Source organism: Aedes albopictus, chromosome 1, assembly GCF_035046485.1.
Source record: "Aedes albopictus strain Foshan chromosome 1, AalbF5, whole genome shotgun sequence".
In the NCBI taxonomy this organism is placed as follows: Eukaryota; Metazoa; Arthropoda; class Insecta; order Diptera; family Culicidae; genus Aedes; species Aedes albopictus.
In genome coordinates, this window is record NC_085136.1 from 115,159,977 (window position 1) to 115,180,939 (window position 20,963).

The 20,963-nt window shown below is 37.3% G+C and overlaps 2 protein-coding genes across 2 annotated transcripts; both read left to right on the forward strand.

Moving 5' to 3' along the window:
- Positions 1-8,388: 8,388 nt before the first annotated feature.
- On the forward strand, positions 8,389-9,891 carry LOC109414092 (uncharacterized). The gene has a single exon (XM_019687835.3). The coding sequence runs from the start codon at positions 8,389-8,391 to the stop codon at positions 9,889-9,891; it is 1,503 nt and encodes a 500-aa protein (XP_019543380.3).
- Positions 9,892-17,479: 7,588 nt separating this feature from the next.
- LOC134289072 (uncharacterized) lies at positions 17,480-18,631 on the forward strand. Its single transcript, XM_062855072.1, has one exon. It carries the CDS (start codon positions 17,480-17,482, stop codon positions 18,629-18,631), a length of 1,152 nt encoding a protein of 383 aa, XP_062711056.1.
- The last annotated feature ends 2,332 nt before the right edge of the window (positions 18,632-20,963 follow it).

Below are 20,963 nucleotides of genomic sequence, written 5' to 3' on the forward strand. Positions count from 1 at the left end.
AGACAACGAAGGTATTTTGCTACCAGTTGTTGGGGACAACGAAACTTTACAATTTGTGTTCGACAAAATTGCCATTATGGGATTAAATCAAATAAATAATGTAAAAAATCAACAAAATTGTTGCCTGGATTTATTATTGACCAATGTTAACGAGGATTTCTGCGTTAATGCATGTGTTTCTCCTCTATGGAAAAATGAAGCATTTCATACTGCCATAGCATATTCTCTATTCGTCCACAACATTCCGAGATCTAATGACTATGAATATGAGGAAGCATTCGAATACCATAAAGCAAACTATGACAACATAAAGCATAAATTAAATGTGGTAGACTGGCAATCAATCTTGAAAAGTGAAGATAATATTGAAAATGGGTACCAACCGCATTTATAAAATATTATATGAAATAATCGACAAAGAAGTTCCTACTAAAATGAAAAGGCGTCATGGAAATTTTAAACATCCAATCTGGTTCAACAAAAATATCATAAATTTAAGAAACCGGAAACAAAAAGCTCACAAAATGTATAAGAAGAATAACACTGATGAAAATCTACAAAAATATTTGGAAATATGTGACCAATTAAATACAGCCATCAGTATAACACTCGAAGAGTATAATGCGAAAACTGAGAACGAAATCAAGTCTTGTCCAAAAAATTTCTTCAATTATGTTAAGACTAAATCAAAATCAAGTAATTTCCCCTCAAAAATGATATTAGATGAAAAAACGGCTGAAACCTCTAAGGAGATTTGCGATCTCTTCGCTATATTTTTCCAAGATATCTATACGACTTTCTCCGAGAATGATCGTGATCTAGAATATTTTTCATTCATGCCCTCATTTTCCAGAGATGTTCATGTAAGTCATATCAATGTGGATGACGTTTTAACAGGTTTAAAAAGTTTGGACGCTTCAAAAGGATCAGGACCGGACGGAATTCCCCCAGTATTTATGAAAACTCTTGCAATTGAGTTGACATCTCATCTATTTTGGCTATTTAACATTTGGAAAAACTCATTTTTAATCCCTATATATAAATCGGGAAAAAAGTCCGACGTACGAAATTACCGTGGAATTGCAATTATTTATTGTATCCCAAAAACGGTTTGAATCCACTGTTAATAAAAAAATGTTTAATCAAGTGAAGAACAGAATAACGAATTCTCAACACGGGGTTTTCAAGGGCCGCTCAACTGCAACTAACCTGCTAGAGTTTGTAAATTTCACAGTAAATGCTATGGACCACGGCAATTATGTGGAGGCTCTACATACTGATTTTAGTGAAGCTTTTGACCGCATAGATATCCCTTTATTGCTGTTCAAACTCTCGAAAATAGGAATTGATGATAAACTGCTTTCTTGGATTCAATCATACTTAACAAATAGACAACAAACAGTACGTTTCGAAGGTAGCAAATCTCAACCCGTTAATGTAACGTCTGGTGTCCCCCAGGGTTCACATTTAGGTCCTCTTCTTTTCATTTTATATGTGAACGACGCATATTATATATTCAAGCATTCAAAGATATTAATTTATGCAGATGATATGAAGATTTTCATGGAAATCAAAAGTGAAGAAGACACTAGTATATATCTAAACGAAATACGATTGTTTTACTTATGGTGTAATAAAAGTTTGCTTCAGTTAAACGTCAAAAAATGTAATTCTATCGCCTTTAGTAGAAAAAGGAACCAGCATATAACTAGTGTGACCTTAGGGGATCAAATCGTTGAACGATGTGAAAGAGTTAGAGACTTAGGTGTAATCTTAGATACTAAAATGAGTTTTATCGAACATTAAAATACAATAATTCATAAAGCTACCAACATGCTGGGGTTCATAAAGCGATTTAGTATCAACTTTAACGATCCATACACTATCAAAACATTGTACATTTCTTATGTGAGATCGATTCTTGAATATTGTAGTATTGTTTGGTCCCCATTTATGAAAACTCATGAAGAACGCATAGAATCGGTGCAGAAGAAATTTTTGCTATTTGCTCTACGTAAACTGAGATGGACAACTTTTCCACTTCCTTCTTATGAATCACGTTGTATGCTAATAAACATACAAACTTTAAAGGAACGTCGTGAATATGCTATGATAACATTTGTAAATGACATTGTTTCGCAACGTGTATCTGCTATTCTGTTTAAATTTTTATACTCCGACTCGACAATTAAGAAATCGAAACATATTTGCAGTCAGTCATCATCGTACAAATTATGCGAAATTCAGCCCAATCAATAGAATGATGTTAATTTACAATAAGCATTACGAAACTATCGACTTGACCATGTCTCGCGTAAAGTTAAAACAATATTTCAACTCTGTACGATACAATAGAATATAGAACAAATTATGTATGTATGTAGTCTACAAACGGTTGACGAAATAAATAAAATAAAAGTCCGGTGGTGAACTAAATGCGCTATATTATGCCTCTCAAGAAAAATCAGAGTATGGCGGTTACAGTCCCGATTCGTTCGTTGGCGGCTCGATAGATGGGCTGTCTCGATGGTTGAATGCTCGCTGGTTGGGGCAAAACCCAACTAAAAAGCACTGTCAATGTCAAAATCGATGTCAAAACGAGTTTGACGTCTGACCGCCATCGCATCGCAGCTCCTATATCCCTTTCGGGACGAAGCGCAAAAAAGTGAAATTTCCATACAAATTGCTCAACTTTGGCTCTCCAGAACTCTTACCCAACTAACAATTACTCTTTTTACAAGCACCTTTACGACGAACTAATTCAGCATGGTGCTGAATAACATTTGGATAATTTTCTGGCACAACCTTTGTTCGGGTTTTGTTCACACAAATTTGGAGAAACAATAAAGCATAGTGTTGTGTACCAACTGAACTGCTTGTTGTTTAAAACATTTTACAAACTGATAGTGAAGCTGTTATTCAGCTACTGCAAAAATGATTAAAAAAAAATAAAATGCGAAATTTTTCAATTTCTACGAGAGTTTATGATTGACACTTTATGCTGTGAACAACTATTTTGAAATAATAACTACAAATACATTTACCTAAATCAAGATTCGAACTCGAGACCCATCGATTGCCAGCCGCTTGCCTTCCTATCTGCGCCATCCTAGAGATGATGAATTGACGCGCTCAAATCAAAACATAAACTTCCCGTGGTTGTATAATGATTACACTTTGACTCCTATTCAGCAGTGGTGAATAATGTTCTGTTTATGGTTAACAACTGAAGAACACGTTAATTCAGCTGCTGTTCAGTAAAAAAACACGTGTTTTTCATCCTGTACACTGAGTCGAAGTATGATGAAACGAAAGCGCTTATTTGACTTGTGGAAAACACATTGTACAGATACATGTTCTAATTTTTGCATGTTCTTGACAAGAAGCAGAAAAAGGTCTTGTTAAACTATTTTGTAAAGAAATAACTGCAAGTCGAATAAAAATATTATTAAACGCTTGAAAAGTGTTTAAATTTATAATTGTTGATACCGATACGAAAGGTTGAACATTGGCTACTTTTTCAATTGAAAAAAACATTTGTACAGTAATGTGTACAGCATAATTTTAGTTCAGCCATCATTACTATTATAAAGCAACAATTCAGCATGCATGCTGGTTTGCGGCTTGCGATTGTTAGTTGGGAGATTTCCCAAAAAAAGCAACAATTATTTTTCGTCATTTGAAAAAAACTACTCTTTATCTTTCGATTTCTAGCTTTGACTACCTAGATGAATCGGAAATAAAAAATATGCGACAGATAAAACTTTTTCATGTTTTACGGTTTTTGCCCACTTTTTGCTTACCTTGTTGTGGTAAATCTCACAGGCAATGTAAATAAAAGTTTGTTTACACAGAATCAAGTATAAGTAATGGCTGAATTAACGAAACAGATTACATCACATAAAACAAAGTATAAACAGATGAAAAAAATATGCAAAACTGTTACCGCTCAACAGCACAATTGTGCTGGTTCGCCACGAAAGGGGTATACAGAACGTTTGTGCAAGTATGTGAGTGTTTCGTGACGTATTTCTCGTCACTTGCGTGTGTCACTACGGCGGTATGCCTTGCGAGCGTACGACCACCGCCAATCTCTAATAAAAGATAAGCGCGACAATACTTGGTGAGCTATACAATTCGCTTCAGTAGATATCGTTCCTATTCCAAGGGCCGTGAGCGAATTTTCATCTTATTGTCAAAAAAAAAAAAGCTTAACAACACAGATAAGCAATCCCGGATACAGATAAAACACGTTGCAATCGAAACAACGGTTTAGCAATTGTTTTTGGGTCTTCCACAGTTGGCTTACGTTGCGTTGCTAACTGGCAACACAGACAAACAGTTGTAACAGGTTGAACATTTTTTGGCTTAAAACATTGGCAAAGAAATCATACTTCCGAGCTAGGCGGCGATATTGGGTGCGCCACGGTTTGGCAAACCGCCAGATATTCAGATTATGATGTTTTTTTTCCTCCCCTGTCGCCACTGCGTCCAATAAGTTGAACTATTGTGGCATTATGATGGCTAATCTGGCATCGAGTATCGATGCTATTCGTGCACAGATAAACAATATGTCTCACTCTACTCACATTCAACAGTTCATCTTGTTAGTGATTGTGGATTTATAGACTCGTATGATTTTGATCGCAATTTGGTGACACAGTGTTTAAAAGTTGCAGCTTATATAAAAGTTGCCACTTACATAAGAAAATTAAAAATCACCTGTTCCGTTGTAAATCTAAACCATGATCATAAAAAAGTTTCCCTCTATTTGGCAGCTTTCGTTGAAAATATTGTAGACTAGCTGTCCTGGCAAAATTTGTCTTGCCGTCTTGTGGTGGTTTGACAACTGTTCAGCTCAAAATAGCACCGCACTCTAGATTGATTTAATTTCGGTCGTGTTGATTTCCTTCCCAGCTCATAGAAAATCAGTTCTTTTTCAATTTTGTTACTTTTCTAGTTGATTTTCGTAACTTTTTGTACATATAAACACAGCCACCACGAATACGAACCGAACCGTGCAAGAGTCATGCTGATCGGTACATCCGTTCTTGAGTTTTGTTGCCTCAAAGAGACGTCAAACTCATTTTTATATATATATATAGATTTGTACGAAGCAACTGCTTTCGAACTTTTGGTTATGGCGATGAATTGACGCATTCAGAAGCGAAAATATTCTCGTCTCTATGTTTCGAACCGATAAAGTAGGTACCTTGCGTTAAGTCTTGTCATCTTTGGCCATAGTATGTTGTTTTCACAGCCAATTCTGTGTAGGTCGACTTGCAAGGTAGCTATTTTGAGTTGAAGAAAGTTAGGCGCTTTCCACAAGCTACCTTAACCCTCTAATACCCAAATTTTTGATTTTGATCTAAATATCATTTTTCGTCATCTAAAATCGATTTAAGCATGTTTTGGAAGATGATTCTTTTCAATTCTCGATTTCGTGAATTTCAGTTTTTGATTTTTCTAATTTTTATTTTTGAACATCCCCACACTTTTATATTTTTCCTGGAAGTCAATTTGGCCAACGGATTTTTTGAGATGAAAACATTTTGAGATTTTATGATTATTGTTGAAATATTATTATTTTAAATTTTTTTCACGGGGAATTTTATTTTCCGTGTAATTTTAAGGAAAATAATTTTACAGTGTATTCGATTCCCTTAAACTATTAAACAAGGATAGAATGATTTGGGAAAAATTTAAAATATGTTAATTGTAGCGATTCAATACAAAACAAACAATGACTTCTAAAAGGTTACCAAAACATCATTTTTTCAATGATTTTTAAAAAATGTAAATACGCTTTAAAATACACCAAAAACCATTTTGAGATGTACAGAACAGTCCTAAATATCAGCCAAAAATATAAAAAAAATGATTTTCCACGAAACGAAAATTACAAAAATGCTCAAACTATACCCCGTCTAAAGGCGGGATTGGGTATTAGAGGGTTAACCATTCAGGACGCGCGCCATTAAGCGGCTGAAACTGCACCGCGCTCGTGCTGTATACGACGAGCGTGGTTTTTTTTGGTAGTGTTGTACTTTTTACAACGGCGCGCTTCCTGAAGGGTTAAGTAGTTTTTGACCATCCCATCGCAGAATTTTGTAAACACAGCATTTTTTAAATCAAACCTGTCGCTCCTTCCCCTTTTAGAGCCTTACGTAGTTAATGGACGTGTCCATAGAGGCCGGTTCATATTTTTGTTGTGCAATGTCGATTAAGGATGAATTGTATGTATCATTTGCGATAATGGTATCTTTGTTTCATTATCACTAACGAATGGTAGGGTGTATGGTTCAGAAAAATCTACATCGTTGGAGGGAGCAGTCGTGCTTAGCTTATCAGCAGTGAAAGTTTATATTCGAAATTCTTGGAACGCTGTTCGGATAATCGTGATACGTAAGTATAAAGGTCACAGAAAAAAGTTTAGATAACTTTTGAGTGTTATCAGAATCGGCATTACGTAGATAAAGAATAGGAAGCATACGCATATAAAAACAGTGTTGGACAAAATAATAAAACCACCAGCCATTTTACATACAAAAAGCCAAGTTTGACGATGTAATGCTCGCTTTTTAGTGAACCGATTTGGCTGAAAATTTGACAGTCGCCATGGAGTTACGTGAATTTTGATTTGTATTTAATTGATTGAGTTCTGTTCACTACATCAAAAGGGACAGATATACAAAACGACAAAATAATACGATTGCCATTACCTAATGATTTATGAGAGCATCTGATGCTTGATGATTGATATTGCTGACTGCACCCCAAATTGGACTATCACACTATTTTTGGTACGCCTAAAAAGTGTGATAAAATTGCACAATTGCCTCGGATCGCCTCGACGTCTTCGGTGCACTTATTCCTTGATTTGCAAGGAATAAGTGCACCGAAGACCCCAACTCGATCCGAATTGGTCCTGCGCTGCAATCACACTTTGAAGGTGTGTGCACACTATTGTGTCAGTCTAATTTGGGGTGCAGTCAGCAATAAACAAATATTAAAATTACCGCTGTCATTTAAACTTGGGGACATTTTTGTTGAATTGACCATAAAATAACTGTCATTAAAATCTTGTGTTAGAGTTTTGTCGCACTGCATATCTGTAACTTTGGAAGTAGTGAACAGAACTCAATCAATTTAATACAAATCAAAATTCTCGTAATTCAATACCGGCTGTCAAAATTTCTGTCAAATCGGTTTACTAGAAACCGAGCACCATATCGTCAAACTTGGCCAATTTGTATGAAATAGGACCGGTGGTCTAAGGATATTCATTTATTGGCAGAGAAGGCTCTTTGATAATATCACTAGAAGTGCTCATAGAATTCTAAGCAGACGTGATGCCAAGAAGAAACGAAAAAGAAGTTGATCAAGACTCCCCCATCTACACAGTTGATCAAGACTTTGTATGACTTTTTCTGAAGTTATCTGTACCTTCATTTGTGCTGTTAACTATACCCAACTGTAGAATCGAGGACATTCTATATATTATAAATAAAACACATACTTTCAGTTTTACGCTTTATATTTTCACTCTTATCAGACACACGCACTCGACATCTCACAACTCTCGCTTTGTTCTCCCGGATCTGACTTGTACACCCTGTCGATCCATTCATGACAGGGTTGTCCAATCTGTCTACTTATACAAAGGGCCAATACGCTTCTAGACTCTACACCAACATAGCTTCATTGGCAAGCTTCCTCAGTTTCAGTTGTTTCCGTTTCATATCTTGCCTGTAGTTTTCTTCCATCTCCTTATCTCCAAGTTTTGACGCTGTTCCTGGCTACACTGAAGACTGGCCTTTGCCTTGTCTGTTAAGATCGACTGTCTTGGGGTTTTCCAGACTCTGTACAAAAGTTGACATTCCTGATGGTGGTAACCCAGGTGCTAAACACGATAGACGGCTGACCGACAGAAGATGTCGTCGCTACAGATGAGAAACTCACTCACCGTACTCACCAGAGTGCTTGCTTGTCCAGGTGGATCGATGGGTGGCAGTATCGAGCAATTACCACATTACCACCATTCTTCACAACGTAGACAGAACGCCATATTGTCCAAGTTGTTCGATCGCCGGCAGATTCTACAGTCGTTTCTGTTCGTCTTTGGCTTATTCTGTCCGAAAAGTGGTTTCTTTAAAAAGCTTTTGTTGGGTTGATGTTTCGGACTTTGATAGAGAATCATACCATCAGGGTTGAGTGTGTCGAATTTTTAAAGATAAGGGTACATTTTATTAGTTTGACAATCCCAATTCAACGTTTACGATACCTGCAGTGATGACAGTGCCACCAAGAATCTTTTTTAATTATTACCCGTTTTCTCTTTTTTCCGCAGATCAATACAAAATATATTCTTCGTGAATTGCATTCGTCATGGAACCCTCGGAAACGTCGTCGAAACAATATATTCAAAAGGAGATCAACGTTATTCTGTTGGGCGAAACTGGTTCAGGGAAATCAACTCTGATAAACTATTTGACCAATTATTTCCATAACGGTACACCCGGCAATTTGAAAATTGCCGTTCCCACTAAGTATCATGCAGCAACCGAGGGTCTTAAGCACCACGAAGACAACGTTCAGGATGCTTCAAAAAGCAAAACTAGAGCATGTGCTGTATATAACTTCAGAAAGCAGGACACGATTTTCAACTTCATAGATACACCAGGGCTCAGTGATACCGAAGGGGTAGTACAGGATGACTTCAACATTCAGCAAATTATGGGTGCTGCCGAGCAGAGCGGATTGCTGACAGCAATCATCCTCGTTATAAATGGAACGCAGGCCCGAGCCACAGTAACACTACGCAACACGTTGTGTCTGTTGAGAAGCTCAATACCGGACGTCCTTCTGCAGAACCTCGTCGTTGTTCTAACAAACTGTTCTGCTGCGTCCGTTAACTTCGATATGGTGCATTTGAAACCTTGGACTGTTCCTGAAGCAAACGTTTTTTACATGAACAACTGTGCCCTCAGTAGACCAGTATCACAATGGATGGACAACGAGCGTATGAAGAAAGCTGTGGAAAAGGAATGGGAGAGCTCAATGGAAACCATCGAAGAATTGATCCTGAGCTTGACGCAGCTTAGTGGCAAAGCAACCGAAGCATTCACACAAATGCGCATGAAAAGAGACATGATAAAATCGCAGCTGCATAGCATTTTGCTAGAGGTGAAGAAATTCCAGAGTCTTCAAAGCGAACTAGATGTTATGAAAATCACACAGAAGAGTATATCCACTGACATAAAAAAATATTCCGACTACAAGCGCACGAAGCAAGTAGAAGTCACAGAATTTGAGCAATGTGATTATTACAGTACAATTTGTTCTTTATGCTCGGATACGTGCCGCGAAAATAAGGCCAATGTCAATCCATTCCAGTTAATCCTTGGAACCATACTGAATGCATTCCCGAGACTTAACATAGCATATAACATAATCAACTCGTTTTTATCTTTTGCTGAACCGCTTTGTAACTGCAACCATCCCCTCAACAAACACTACAACGCCAACGTACGACCAGTCAAGAAAACAAAAACCTTCGAGGAAATTCTCCAAGATGTAAAAAACGCCTATGATCAGAGCATGAGAAAAAATGAGAAAATACAGTCTAAAATCGGTAACCTGGACAGCGACATCACTGCCGTGAAATATGCTCTCGACGAAAAAGAAGCAGAAATCATGAAATGCTGCCACGAGCTCAAGAAGCTCTGCTCGCAGTTTAACTTTGTGGACGAGCTGCAGAGTATCTTTGACATCATGGAGAGAGATGCCCGTACGCTTACCTCCACGGTGGCAAGGACCGATGCCGAGAAAAGAATTAGAAACATCAAACACGTGGTCGATACGCTGTCGTCTACTGGGAATAGTGGCTAGAACGCAATCGATCATACGGGAGGCGAAACTATCGCTTGAAGGTCTAAAAAAGTTTAGGAGGAATACATCTAAATGTTGATATTTTATTCCAAACGGTTGTCCATGTATTAAAAAAAGTGTGAATGGAAGGTACATAATGTTGGTCATTGACTATCGGATAACGAAATAAGTTTTTATAAATAAAATTAAATACGCTTAGCAGGGACGGAAGAAGCCGAGATGTGCAATATATACTGTTTCAGAAATTATAAATACACTTTGTTTATTAAATTAAATGAACTGATCTAATGATATTTACCAACTTCTTTCAGAGTATAGCATATTGTACTCCATATTTTCATATTTCCTTTCAATAGTAAGAAATCAAAGCTTGTTTTTATCAGAGATGGCGCCACCACATTAAAAGTAAAATCATTTTTCTTGTATGGACAAATCGCTGGCTTGCACTTGTTCCGCATCGCAGCGATTTGTGCCTTGGGGCAAAAAGTTGCAAATTAGAAACAAAATCATTATACCTATGCGTTTCTTCCGGATTCATTACAGTAACAGAGAATTTTTTACGCCACCATACCACAAAGAACAGACATCCAGGCTAGAACAAATTTCATTCGGAAAGTTGTGTAAGGATTTGAATCTTTACTTGAGTACACTGCAAAAAATCCAATACTTTTTTATATGAGTAACTACGCATATAATTCAATTGAACCATACACATGCAGCCTATAAATGAATATAATTGCTTTTAATAGCATCCGATATCAAAATATATGTGTAAAAGCTTATAGCCAAAAACCATAACATCTCACACATAAAATCCATACCTATCTTTTTGAAATATCATGAGTCAAATTAGATAGCGGCAGTTAAGGCAACAGCCGAGGCAGCAGCAGACAAATCAAAACATTTAACTTTTTCGTCGCGCTTTCTTCCATTGAAACAGATTCTGGAAACAGCTAGTTATGAACTTCCAAAGGTGAGTTATCACACTTAACTTAACTTCCATAAGTTGTGGCTGATATTTTCGACGCACTTCCATTTCAGATTCCCCAAACACGCACCACCAAACGCACGGGAGCATGCCGCCGAGCTATTTTCCGCATAACACGTAAGTAAAGTGATCTAACAGGTAAATCCATGCGGTTATACCAACCCATTTTTCAATTTAAAGGATCCATCATCCAGATCGCGCTGCGACCCGCGCAGGCAACGACAATCACAGCCCCGACCGCAGCGAAAACCTGAGCCCTCGGTTCGATTGGAAGAAGCAATAATCGTCAACCGAAACCAAGTGATTGTTATTCCAATTCCTCGAATGATAGTCTTATTATCAATGTATTATTGATACCGAGATTGATGCCTCGTTATATTTTGTTAAATAAAATAGAATGAAAAAAAAAACCACGTGTATGATTAAAAGTAAATTATATGCAAGATTTTAAACTGCATAAGAATCGCGTTTTAGTATTAATAACAGCCCTTATTGTTTTTATCAATAATTCTTCATGAATTATATGTGTATCCACCTATACTTTTTTATATGGCCTACACATAGAAAACATTGTTATGGTTTTATTACAAATATCTATATACCCCACACATAAACTCAATATGGATTTTTCGCTCAGTGTAAGGTTGCAAACCAATACACGATGACAACACTAACGCCATCAAACACCATATTGCCACAGTCAGTGATGAATTGAAACATTTGAAGTGGTGAATTAAATTAGTATGGGAAATTAACCGATTGTAGCGCCACGCTATTGCCACTTGAGTTTTGTTGCACTTACCGGACTTGCAGTTAAAAAGCATTGCAGTTAAACAATTTGCACCAACCGAACGTCTACTGTAGTATTTTTGTTATGTATTGTATTTGTATTGGAATTTTTATCCGGGTGGCTAAAGCGCCGGTACAGCGAATGCAGATTCACGGGTTCGAACCCTATCGGAACGCGTTTTTTGTCTTTAAACTCTTATTTATTAATTTTCAACATTTTGTGCTAACGTGAGACTAGTTTTATGGTAAAACGACCCTTTTTTCTATAACATAATCGTTACAATAGGGAGTGTTATGATCAAAATAAAGCACTTATATTTTTGTTCTTGGCATCAAAATGTATCAAGATAATAAAAGATGAATCGGAAAACGTTTTTTTTTTAATTCACCATTTATCAAAATGAGAAATGGACAAATTGAGGTGAAATTTGCGAAAAAGTTACTCGTCATCTCGGTGAGACCCGAACTCACGACTCCTACTCACTAGACAGGCGCGTTGCCGCTACGCCACGAGAAGACTCGAAGACGTAGCTGCTAACCTGAATTCAAGTTCAACACAAAATTCCGAGGTTATCTTTTCCACAGATTGCACCCCCAATCAAAATGCCAGACATTATAAGCGTCCAATATGATAAAACAATAACAAGACCCGTTTCTGTCGCTACATGCAATCATTACATTTATTTGTTCAACATCATTAAGACAAGACATAATCAACTATTGTAGATAATACTTGGTTTGTGGCTACCGCTCTCCATCCTCGGTCGCGCCCAATGCTCGCCAAGTCACATGTAATCATGAACATAATATTTTATTGTTGAACTGCAGTATTCGAAATCCAATGCACAGTGGGAAAATAACTGTGCAAATCTACGCACACAAAATACTGCAATCACAGACAAACAGACGTAGCACCTTGAACAATTTTCATGGACATCCATCGCCCAGTTCACACTACCATCACCTGGTGGAAAAGTTGCACGAATCACTGTGTTGTGCAATATCGTCAACAGAAGGCGCTAGTGTGAAACGTCAAACGCATAGAAAAACGATGCGCGCGCCTCTGGTTATGAAAACCACAACCAGGGGCGTACAATTTCGTTTCAATGATACACTTTCATGCAGAATTTGAATCGTTTCATACATTTTTCTAATCACTCGATTCGTTTGAAAAACTTTTCCGCTCATCGTAGCACTCGGTAGTCTCCCACCCGGTCGCACCTTGTGCTTCACCCGTCAGAGCATTAGTGTCTCACTGGTGCGCGCTAGTCTCTCAATGGTTACAGGCGCCGATTAATTGGATTTAAGTGGTCGAATTTGTTATCCCAAGTGTTATCCTCTTTCATAAAACATAATTATCATTCTATTGGCGTGCACCACTATTGAAAAATGCGGTTTAAATAGTGTTTTTAGCATGGTGAAGTATTTCAGTTACACGCTATTTTTTTCTCGCTCATCGGCTGTGTTGACAACGCACAGAGCGCTGCAACACATGCACAAATGACCGAATGTGTTTAAAATGTGTGTGCGCCACACACATTCCATGTGTTCCCGGCCTCATACTCATTTTTGTGCGGCTCAGTGGAAACGGAACAGTCAAACGTCTCCCGAGCCGCGGCCAAACAGTTGGCCACTTGGTAAGATGGAGTTGATTTTCGGGATTTTTTCCAGCAAATAGCTGGAAAGCAGGTGGGAATGGGAATGTTTTTGACGCATTTCCATCTGCTTCAGCTGTTCGATCGAAAAAATCTCTGAAAATCATGAAAATGAGATGATTTTTTGAATTGCCCAAAAACAAAAACAAACATGGAATCGGATTCCATATTCCAGCCGTTCCAAAAAATGAAGCCTTCCCATGCCCCCGAACACAGGAATGAGTACGACCCATGCAACACATGAAATGTGCGGCATGTAAAGAGGGTCGATTTGAGAGCGACCAACACAGCCGCTGTGTCGGTGTGAGTTAGCGTGTACTCATAAATGAAACGAAAATCCAAGTGCATCATAGGGAACTGCATGAAATTCTCGCCTTCTCTTTCACTCTTACAGTAATTTTGTAAACAACAAGGCCAAGAAACGTCAAAATCCCATACAAAATCAAAACAGTGCAGTGCCCTATTCCACACTAAGAAAAATCCGCATCTAGTTTCCATGTGCCCACACATAGAATTTTGCTATCAAGCTTTGCACTCGAAAAATAAATGCATCACACATAAATTCAAATTACGCATTTAGAATATAAATGCCGCTGCACATATTTTCCATCCGACTATTAGATTTTATGTGCAACCTTGCGTGGAGAACGTTTATGTGCGCGCATATATATATCACACTTAGAAAATATAACCGAACTCGGTTGATTTTGAACCGAGTTTTTATCTGCTGAACGCTCGGTTTCCTGCTCGGTTCAAGAAGGTACTACCGAGCCCTCGTTAAAGCGTTTTGATTGCATGAACTGTCAAATTTACCGACCATGTTCGGTTGTTATAACTCAAATTTCCAATGACAACCGAACATCGGTTCCTTTGCGCTTACTGTCAAAACTACCGAACTCGGTTCTTATTAGCAGTGCACCCTCCCCTCCTAGTTTTAATAAAAATTATCGATTTTTATGAAATAAATATACGCTCAACATTTAGATAGTCATTTTGTTTATTATTCTTTGCGCAAATGTTTCCTTATTTATTTAAATTTGTGGCACACAAATCACATACACTCTCCAGTTGAAAAACATTGCGGCAAGCCCAATGACAGGCAGGCTGGATCATCGATACACTTTTTGCAAGAAATAGATCATGGTATAGAAGACGATCAGGATATCTGCAACATGATTACAATTGTTTCAATTATCGAGAGAATAAATACTTCAGTTGTATTTCAATTTACCTGGTTTATTAATTCCGTGGAATCTCAGATTTTTAATATTTCCCGTTAAAATCTACATCTTCAGCACACGAGCAACTAGCCAGGAAAAAAACAATGGCTGACGACTGGATGACTGGAAACAACCGAGTTTGTCGGTTAAAATATCCGGCGTGAAGTTCAGCGTCTTGACGTTTATACATTCAAGCAAAATTCGGTTTGTTTCACCGAGTTTTTTCGGTTTTCAAGCACCGAACGTGTAAACATCACTGATTTACCGAGTTATTCGGTTCGGGTGACAAACAATTTTGTTATTTTTACTCGGCATAACCGAAATTTCGGTTTTGTACAATAACAAACTGCCAAATTAACATTTTCTTCGGTTCCTTTTTTATTACCGATTCAATTCGGTTAAAAATTGAACCGAGTTCGTTTTTATTTTCTAAGTGTGTAGTCTAAACATTGATGAGAAACCCAATATCAGTAAAAATTAATTTAAGTTGTTTTTAAATAGTTGCAAAAGTGCCTGCAAAGTTCTCATGGACTTTTTATTAAAAAAGAGTTTATTTCTCAATTACACTTAAAACAATTTGTAACAAATGAATAACAATAAGTATTATTGTTGCTTGGATCATGATTGTATAATCAAATACAAAATCACTTGACACATTTTTTTATAGTTTTCGTTTTAAATTTGAGTACAGTAGATGTTTCGGTTATCGAATGTTATTCGCTAAAACTGACAGACGTCAAGCCGTGTTGGCAGAGGAAGCTCTCAATGAATAACTGAGGAAGTACTTATAGAAAACTAGCTGAAAAGCAGGTTTAGTCAAGTAAGGATGTTAAGACAAGAAAACGATGAACAATGATTTTTCTAATGTTTTCCAATAAATTAAAGGAATCTAGTAAATAGTAAACTGCCATTGATAACAATACAAATACAATTAGTTTAATGGGGTCAATTGAACCGATGTTAAAATAAACATGCAATAATATTTGTTGTTATGTAAACAGATTTCGCCTTTGAAAAACCAAAGAATTCATATTTCTCGGTAACATTTTTCTCCAGCATTTACAGATACTAATGGCCACATGAATTGTGAACGATTTATGATATGGATCATACGACCTGAGGTCTGACTTGTGATATTTGGCAGTTATTTGAAAAGATTGAAGATAGATCTTATCAACAGCTGCCAAGCAATACATACCCAAATACCAGACATACATCAGAGTGTTTGATTCTTATCATAAAATGTGCATATCATTCTGGCGGACGTTAGTGCTCGTAAATGCTGGATATAAATGTTAGCGGGAAATATAAATTCTATGGATTTTCAAAAGCGAAAACTGCTTACAAATAACAACAAATATTATTGTATTTTTATTGTAACAACGATTCATTTGACGCCATTCAATTAATTGTATTTGTATTGTAAGAACAATGAAAAAACATTAAGATATATTGTTATCTTTTGAAAATTGCCCTAAAAATGTCTCATAAAAACACAATACATTCTATTGTTTTTCGCGAAAAAGTGTATGAAAATTTTCTCAAAATTTTATGGTTAAGATACATAACGACCACCATTTTTTATTGTAAAAGTGCCATTTACCATTCGCCGAATGGTATAGAACAATAGGGGTGATGATGAGTGTGTTGTGTAAATTACAATATGTTTAATGGTGAATATTTTTCGAAAAAATGGTGTTGTAACAATAAAATTTATCGTATTTTTATGATACTTTTTATCAGGGTTGCCTGTGAACAGAACAATCATTATCTCCATGCTCGCGTCTAATATTCGGAATCAAGTTTGACGTCGTCCTCTCCGAAGGATTTCCTTGGCGAAAGCGTTGCACTGGTACCAAATCGTCGGAATCATTGTTGAAAATCGCATGCCGGTGAAGGGCCATTGGATCTCATACTGTTCAGTTCCGGTGTTCCGGTCGAAGCACGTACGTCCTAAACTCATCGTTACTGCCACCTTGTTTCCGCAGTGGCTCTCCGGAACCGTTTGGCATCACGTTTGGGCAGGTGTCAGGTACTCCGGCAACAGCTCTACCAAAAGTTCTGCGCATCGATTCCGTCATCAAAGGAGCTTTAAAGGAACAGAGTGAGCATTATAATCAATATCAATTTAATCTTATTTGATGATTAATAATCCAAATTCCTTAACTTACCTATCAAAACAGATTCCTCTTATCACAAAACTTCAATAATTGCAAATTCTCACCCGACTTGTCTCCGTTCTTGTTTGTCGGACATTGTCCACATGAATGTTGTCAATTATTTAGTTTTCATCCAAATATGGGTAATTGCAGCTACTCATATTTGGGTAAAATGGCTTTACTTATAATATGAGTGAATTTTACCGTTTTTAATCAGTTTATTTTACGCATAAAATAGGCAATGCATATGAAACCCAAATATGGGTAAATAAATTACCTATTTATGGGTAAACTGACCTTGGCGTGTAGCGGATCATCCATTCTCGCGCCAACGTTCAAAGCAGCAACATCGGAAAGTGATAGCTGGTCTTGTTTGAGCTTGTTTCGCGAACACGCGGTTTTTTGGTTGAAGGAATTTGATATTTCTCGATTGGAAGTGAAGGATTAGTTTATGGTGTAAATAGTTAATTTAAGTTTCGAGTTAAGTTTTTTTTAAGTTCCATTAATTTTATATTATCCTTGAATTCGGTAATCTGAGAGAAAAAAAATAGTTTTATTGTATTTTTAGAGGTAAGTGGTGTAAATATAGGTTAGGTTTGGTGGATGAGCGTTGATGAAAACGAGTTTCTGGGATTTGAGGACCAAAATGGCGTAAGTCTGGACTCTGTCCCAGGTAAATCTGATGTAGCAACGGGAAGATGTGGAATAAGGAGAAAGTTGGAGGAAATTATTGAAAATCAAAAGTCAAAAACCTACAGAATCGACACAGGAACAGAAATGGTACACAAAAAAGAAATGGCCGGAAAGAAACAGATGGAAAAAATGAATGTGGATGAAAATCAAGGAATCGAACTGGAAATGAATGATGGAATCGGGGAGGAAAAGAAAAGAAACACGAAAAAGGACCCAAAAACGAACAAATACGCAACCAGAGACAACTGGATTAAGAACACAACGAACACGGTTTTCTTTTTGGAAAGGATCAATCAAGCTGACAAACCCATGCATGCCATGGAAGTCGCGAAAATGCTGCACAATATCGGAATAAAAAACTACAAGGAACTGAAATTCGCAGGACAGGGACGTTACAGGGTTAGTTTCAATCGACCAAAAGAGGCGGAAGATTTGATTAACTCCAGGCTCCTAACGGAAGAATTCAAATACAGGGTGTATGTGCCGAACATGTTGAAGGAATCAGTAGGTGTGGTCAGGAACGTAGCTCCCTCCTTATCGGAGGAAGAAATACTGAACAACATTCAGACAGCAGGGAAGAAGAAGGTGGTGAAGGTCGAAAGAATAAGCAGAATGAGGGATGGGGTATTGATTCCGACGTACTCAATCAAGATATTCGTAGAAGGACAGGAACTTCCAGAAAGTGTCGCGATTTACGGAGTTTGCGAGATGGTGGAGGCTTACATCTTCCCCATCAAAATGTGTAAGAAGTGTTGGCGTTACGGACATAGAGTGAATGCTTGTAAGAGTGCGAAGGGCCGCTGTGAAAACTGCGGTTCTGAACAAGATGGACAGGGACAGGATTGCGTAAACCCTTGCATAAACCCGACAAACTGCATTCAATGCAAACAGACACACAAGGTAACAGACAGGAACTGTCCGGAAAGGATTCGACAGGACAAAATTCGATATGTTATGGCAAACGAACGACTCACATTCATGGAGGCATCCAACAAATTCCCCAAATCAAATCAGGCACAACACAGACTGGACTCACTGACCGAATTCCCCCCAATGATTGGTAACGACAGCAACAACGCAAGGCAGAACACTCGACCACAAACATCACAAACAGGAACAGTTAAGAAACCAGGAAACCAACTTAAACAACCCCCAATAGAGCAGACAAACTTTTCCAACATCATCAGCAAAATAACAGCCATTCAAAAATCCATTCTCAAACACGATCAATTCTGACTATACATGTCAATGGTTGCTCCTCCGTGATTGATCTGAACTGGTACCAGTTGCACTGTGATCCAACTGAATAAGGGGCTGGGACATTCCACTTATTCTCAAAGTGCAATTTTAGCAGCTCATGCATATTTGATCAATAACGGCGCCGGCCAAGTCCTTATAGTCAGCTGGGAAGGGAAAGGAATGTTAGAGTGTACTGGATGTTGCTACTAGAGACCGAGAGCACTCTGCGTCCCACAACCCGCACGGACTGGGGTATTTGTTAGACGGACAGGATGGGAGATCTGGGAGTCACCGTTGGGTCGGTGATGCGATCCATGGATAGGGTTATTTATAGTGTTCGTGATAGATTGTGTGGTGAATAAGGTGAATAAGGTCAAGCGGCACAGCACGCTTTGGTTGCATAACTTATAGGCGTTATATATACACTGTGCTGTGAGTGGAAGTTGGAAGGGAGGGAAACGACTTTTTTCAATTCGTTTCTGGTTCTAGTGATGGCTATGAACATATGAATATACATGAGTTGTATATGTAGAGAAGAGAGAGCGAGAGAAAGTGGATAGAAAGATACAAAGTAGGATGAAAAGGACGGGCCAGGGATTGAACCCATGACCTTCTGCATACGAATCAGAAGCGGTAGCCACTAGACCACCAAGCCCGTCATCCATTCTCAAACACGCAGAAAAATCCAGAAATGGTAAAGACACAATTGACACCGACATTTTGCTAATTAACATAAGCGATCAGATCAAATCAATAATTGAACCGGAAGTTGCAGCAGGAACCTCTACACGGACTAGTTCAGTATGGCCAGTTTCAGGAATCTAAAGTTTGTACAACACAACATTACCAGTATCCGTCCTTCAGACACCCGTAAAGCACTCAAAAACTTCCTTTCCATTAATAACATTGACATTGCCCTTTTACAGGAAATTTGGATTAAACCTAATGAAGAATACAAATTTAATGGTTATAAATTCGTTAAACTTTCAAGACAAAATGGATACGGCGGAGTAGGTATTCTAGTCCGCAATGAAATAACCTTTCAAGAATTTGCTTTACCAGATTTAAATCCTTTAGAAACTATAGCTATTAAAACACTAAATACAGAAAACCAAATACTTATCATTTCTATCTACATACCTCCACCACCAGTAAGGAATCAAGACATTAAAGAACCTCTGAAAAAGTTAATTGAATTAATTGAACAAACCAAACTACCAACGATATTTGCAGGCGACTTTAATGCACACAACCAAATCTGGAATCCAAAACAAAATAATTGCCCTAGAGGTGAGTTACTTGAAAACTTACTACAAAATACGGTATTAGTTAACTTAAATGACGGTTCTCCTACACTTATAAAATCACCGAACACTACTCACTCTACAATAGACTTAACTTTCGCTTCATCAGACATAGCCCACAAAATAAATTGGAACATACACTTTGACGAAATAATGAGTAACCACAGAATCATAACTTTTGAAATCATCAACTCTGCTAAGAAATACGACTATAAAATTGAATGCATTAACAAAACGAAAGCAATAGAAAGTATAAATAATATCGACTTGGAAACCATAGAAGATCAACATAACATTTTGCCTGTAATAAAAGAAAAAATAGACGAATCGAAATATACTAGAAAAAGCAATAGAAACCCGAAATCATGGTGGAATAAAGACATAGAAGAACAACTGAAAGTTAAAAATAATTACCTGATTCAATATTTCAGAAATCAAACACACGAAAATCTAATGTTATTCAAAAAAGCGAAAGCAAAACTAAAACAAATGATAAGAAAGGCATCGAGAAATGATTGGAATAAACTAATTGAATCTATTAACCCGGACATGAAATGTAAAGAACTTTGGAATATAGTTAAAAGAATAAGTGGAGGTTTCCCTTAAAAAAATAACATTCATCTACTTAATGACGAAACCCTAGCTCTTAAATTTGTTGACAATAATTTTCCAGAAATAGACCAAACCCTTAAATATAACATTACCTTAACGGAATTCAACCCAAACATAACCTGCGCAGAACTTAACAAAATAATACATTCTAAAAAAGATACATCAGCTCCTGGAATTGATGGTCTTTCCTTTCAAATACTAAAAAATCTTAATATCAATTGGCTTATTAAAATAACTGAAGTTTTGAACATAGTTTTGAAAACAGGTGATATACCAGAAGATTGGAGAGAAATAAAAATAGTTCCCATTTTAAAACAAAGCAAAGACCCCTCGAAAGCAGAATCATACAGACCCATTTCAATGCTATGTGTTTTACTTAAACTAATAAATTTTGTTGTTAAAAAACTTTTCAC

Excerpts from the sequence above, each read along its gene's own strand:
- LOC109414092 (XM_019687835.3), top strand. The coding sequence starts at position 8,389 with ATGGAACCCTCGGAAACGTCGTCGAAACAATATATTCAAAAGGAGATC.
- LOC134289072 (XM_062855072.1), top strand. The coding sequence starts at position 17,480 with ATGGTACACAAAAAAGAAATGGCCGGAAAGAAACAGATGGAAAAAATG.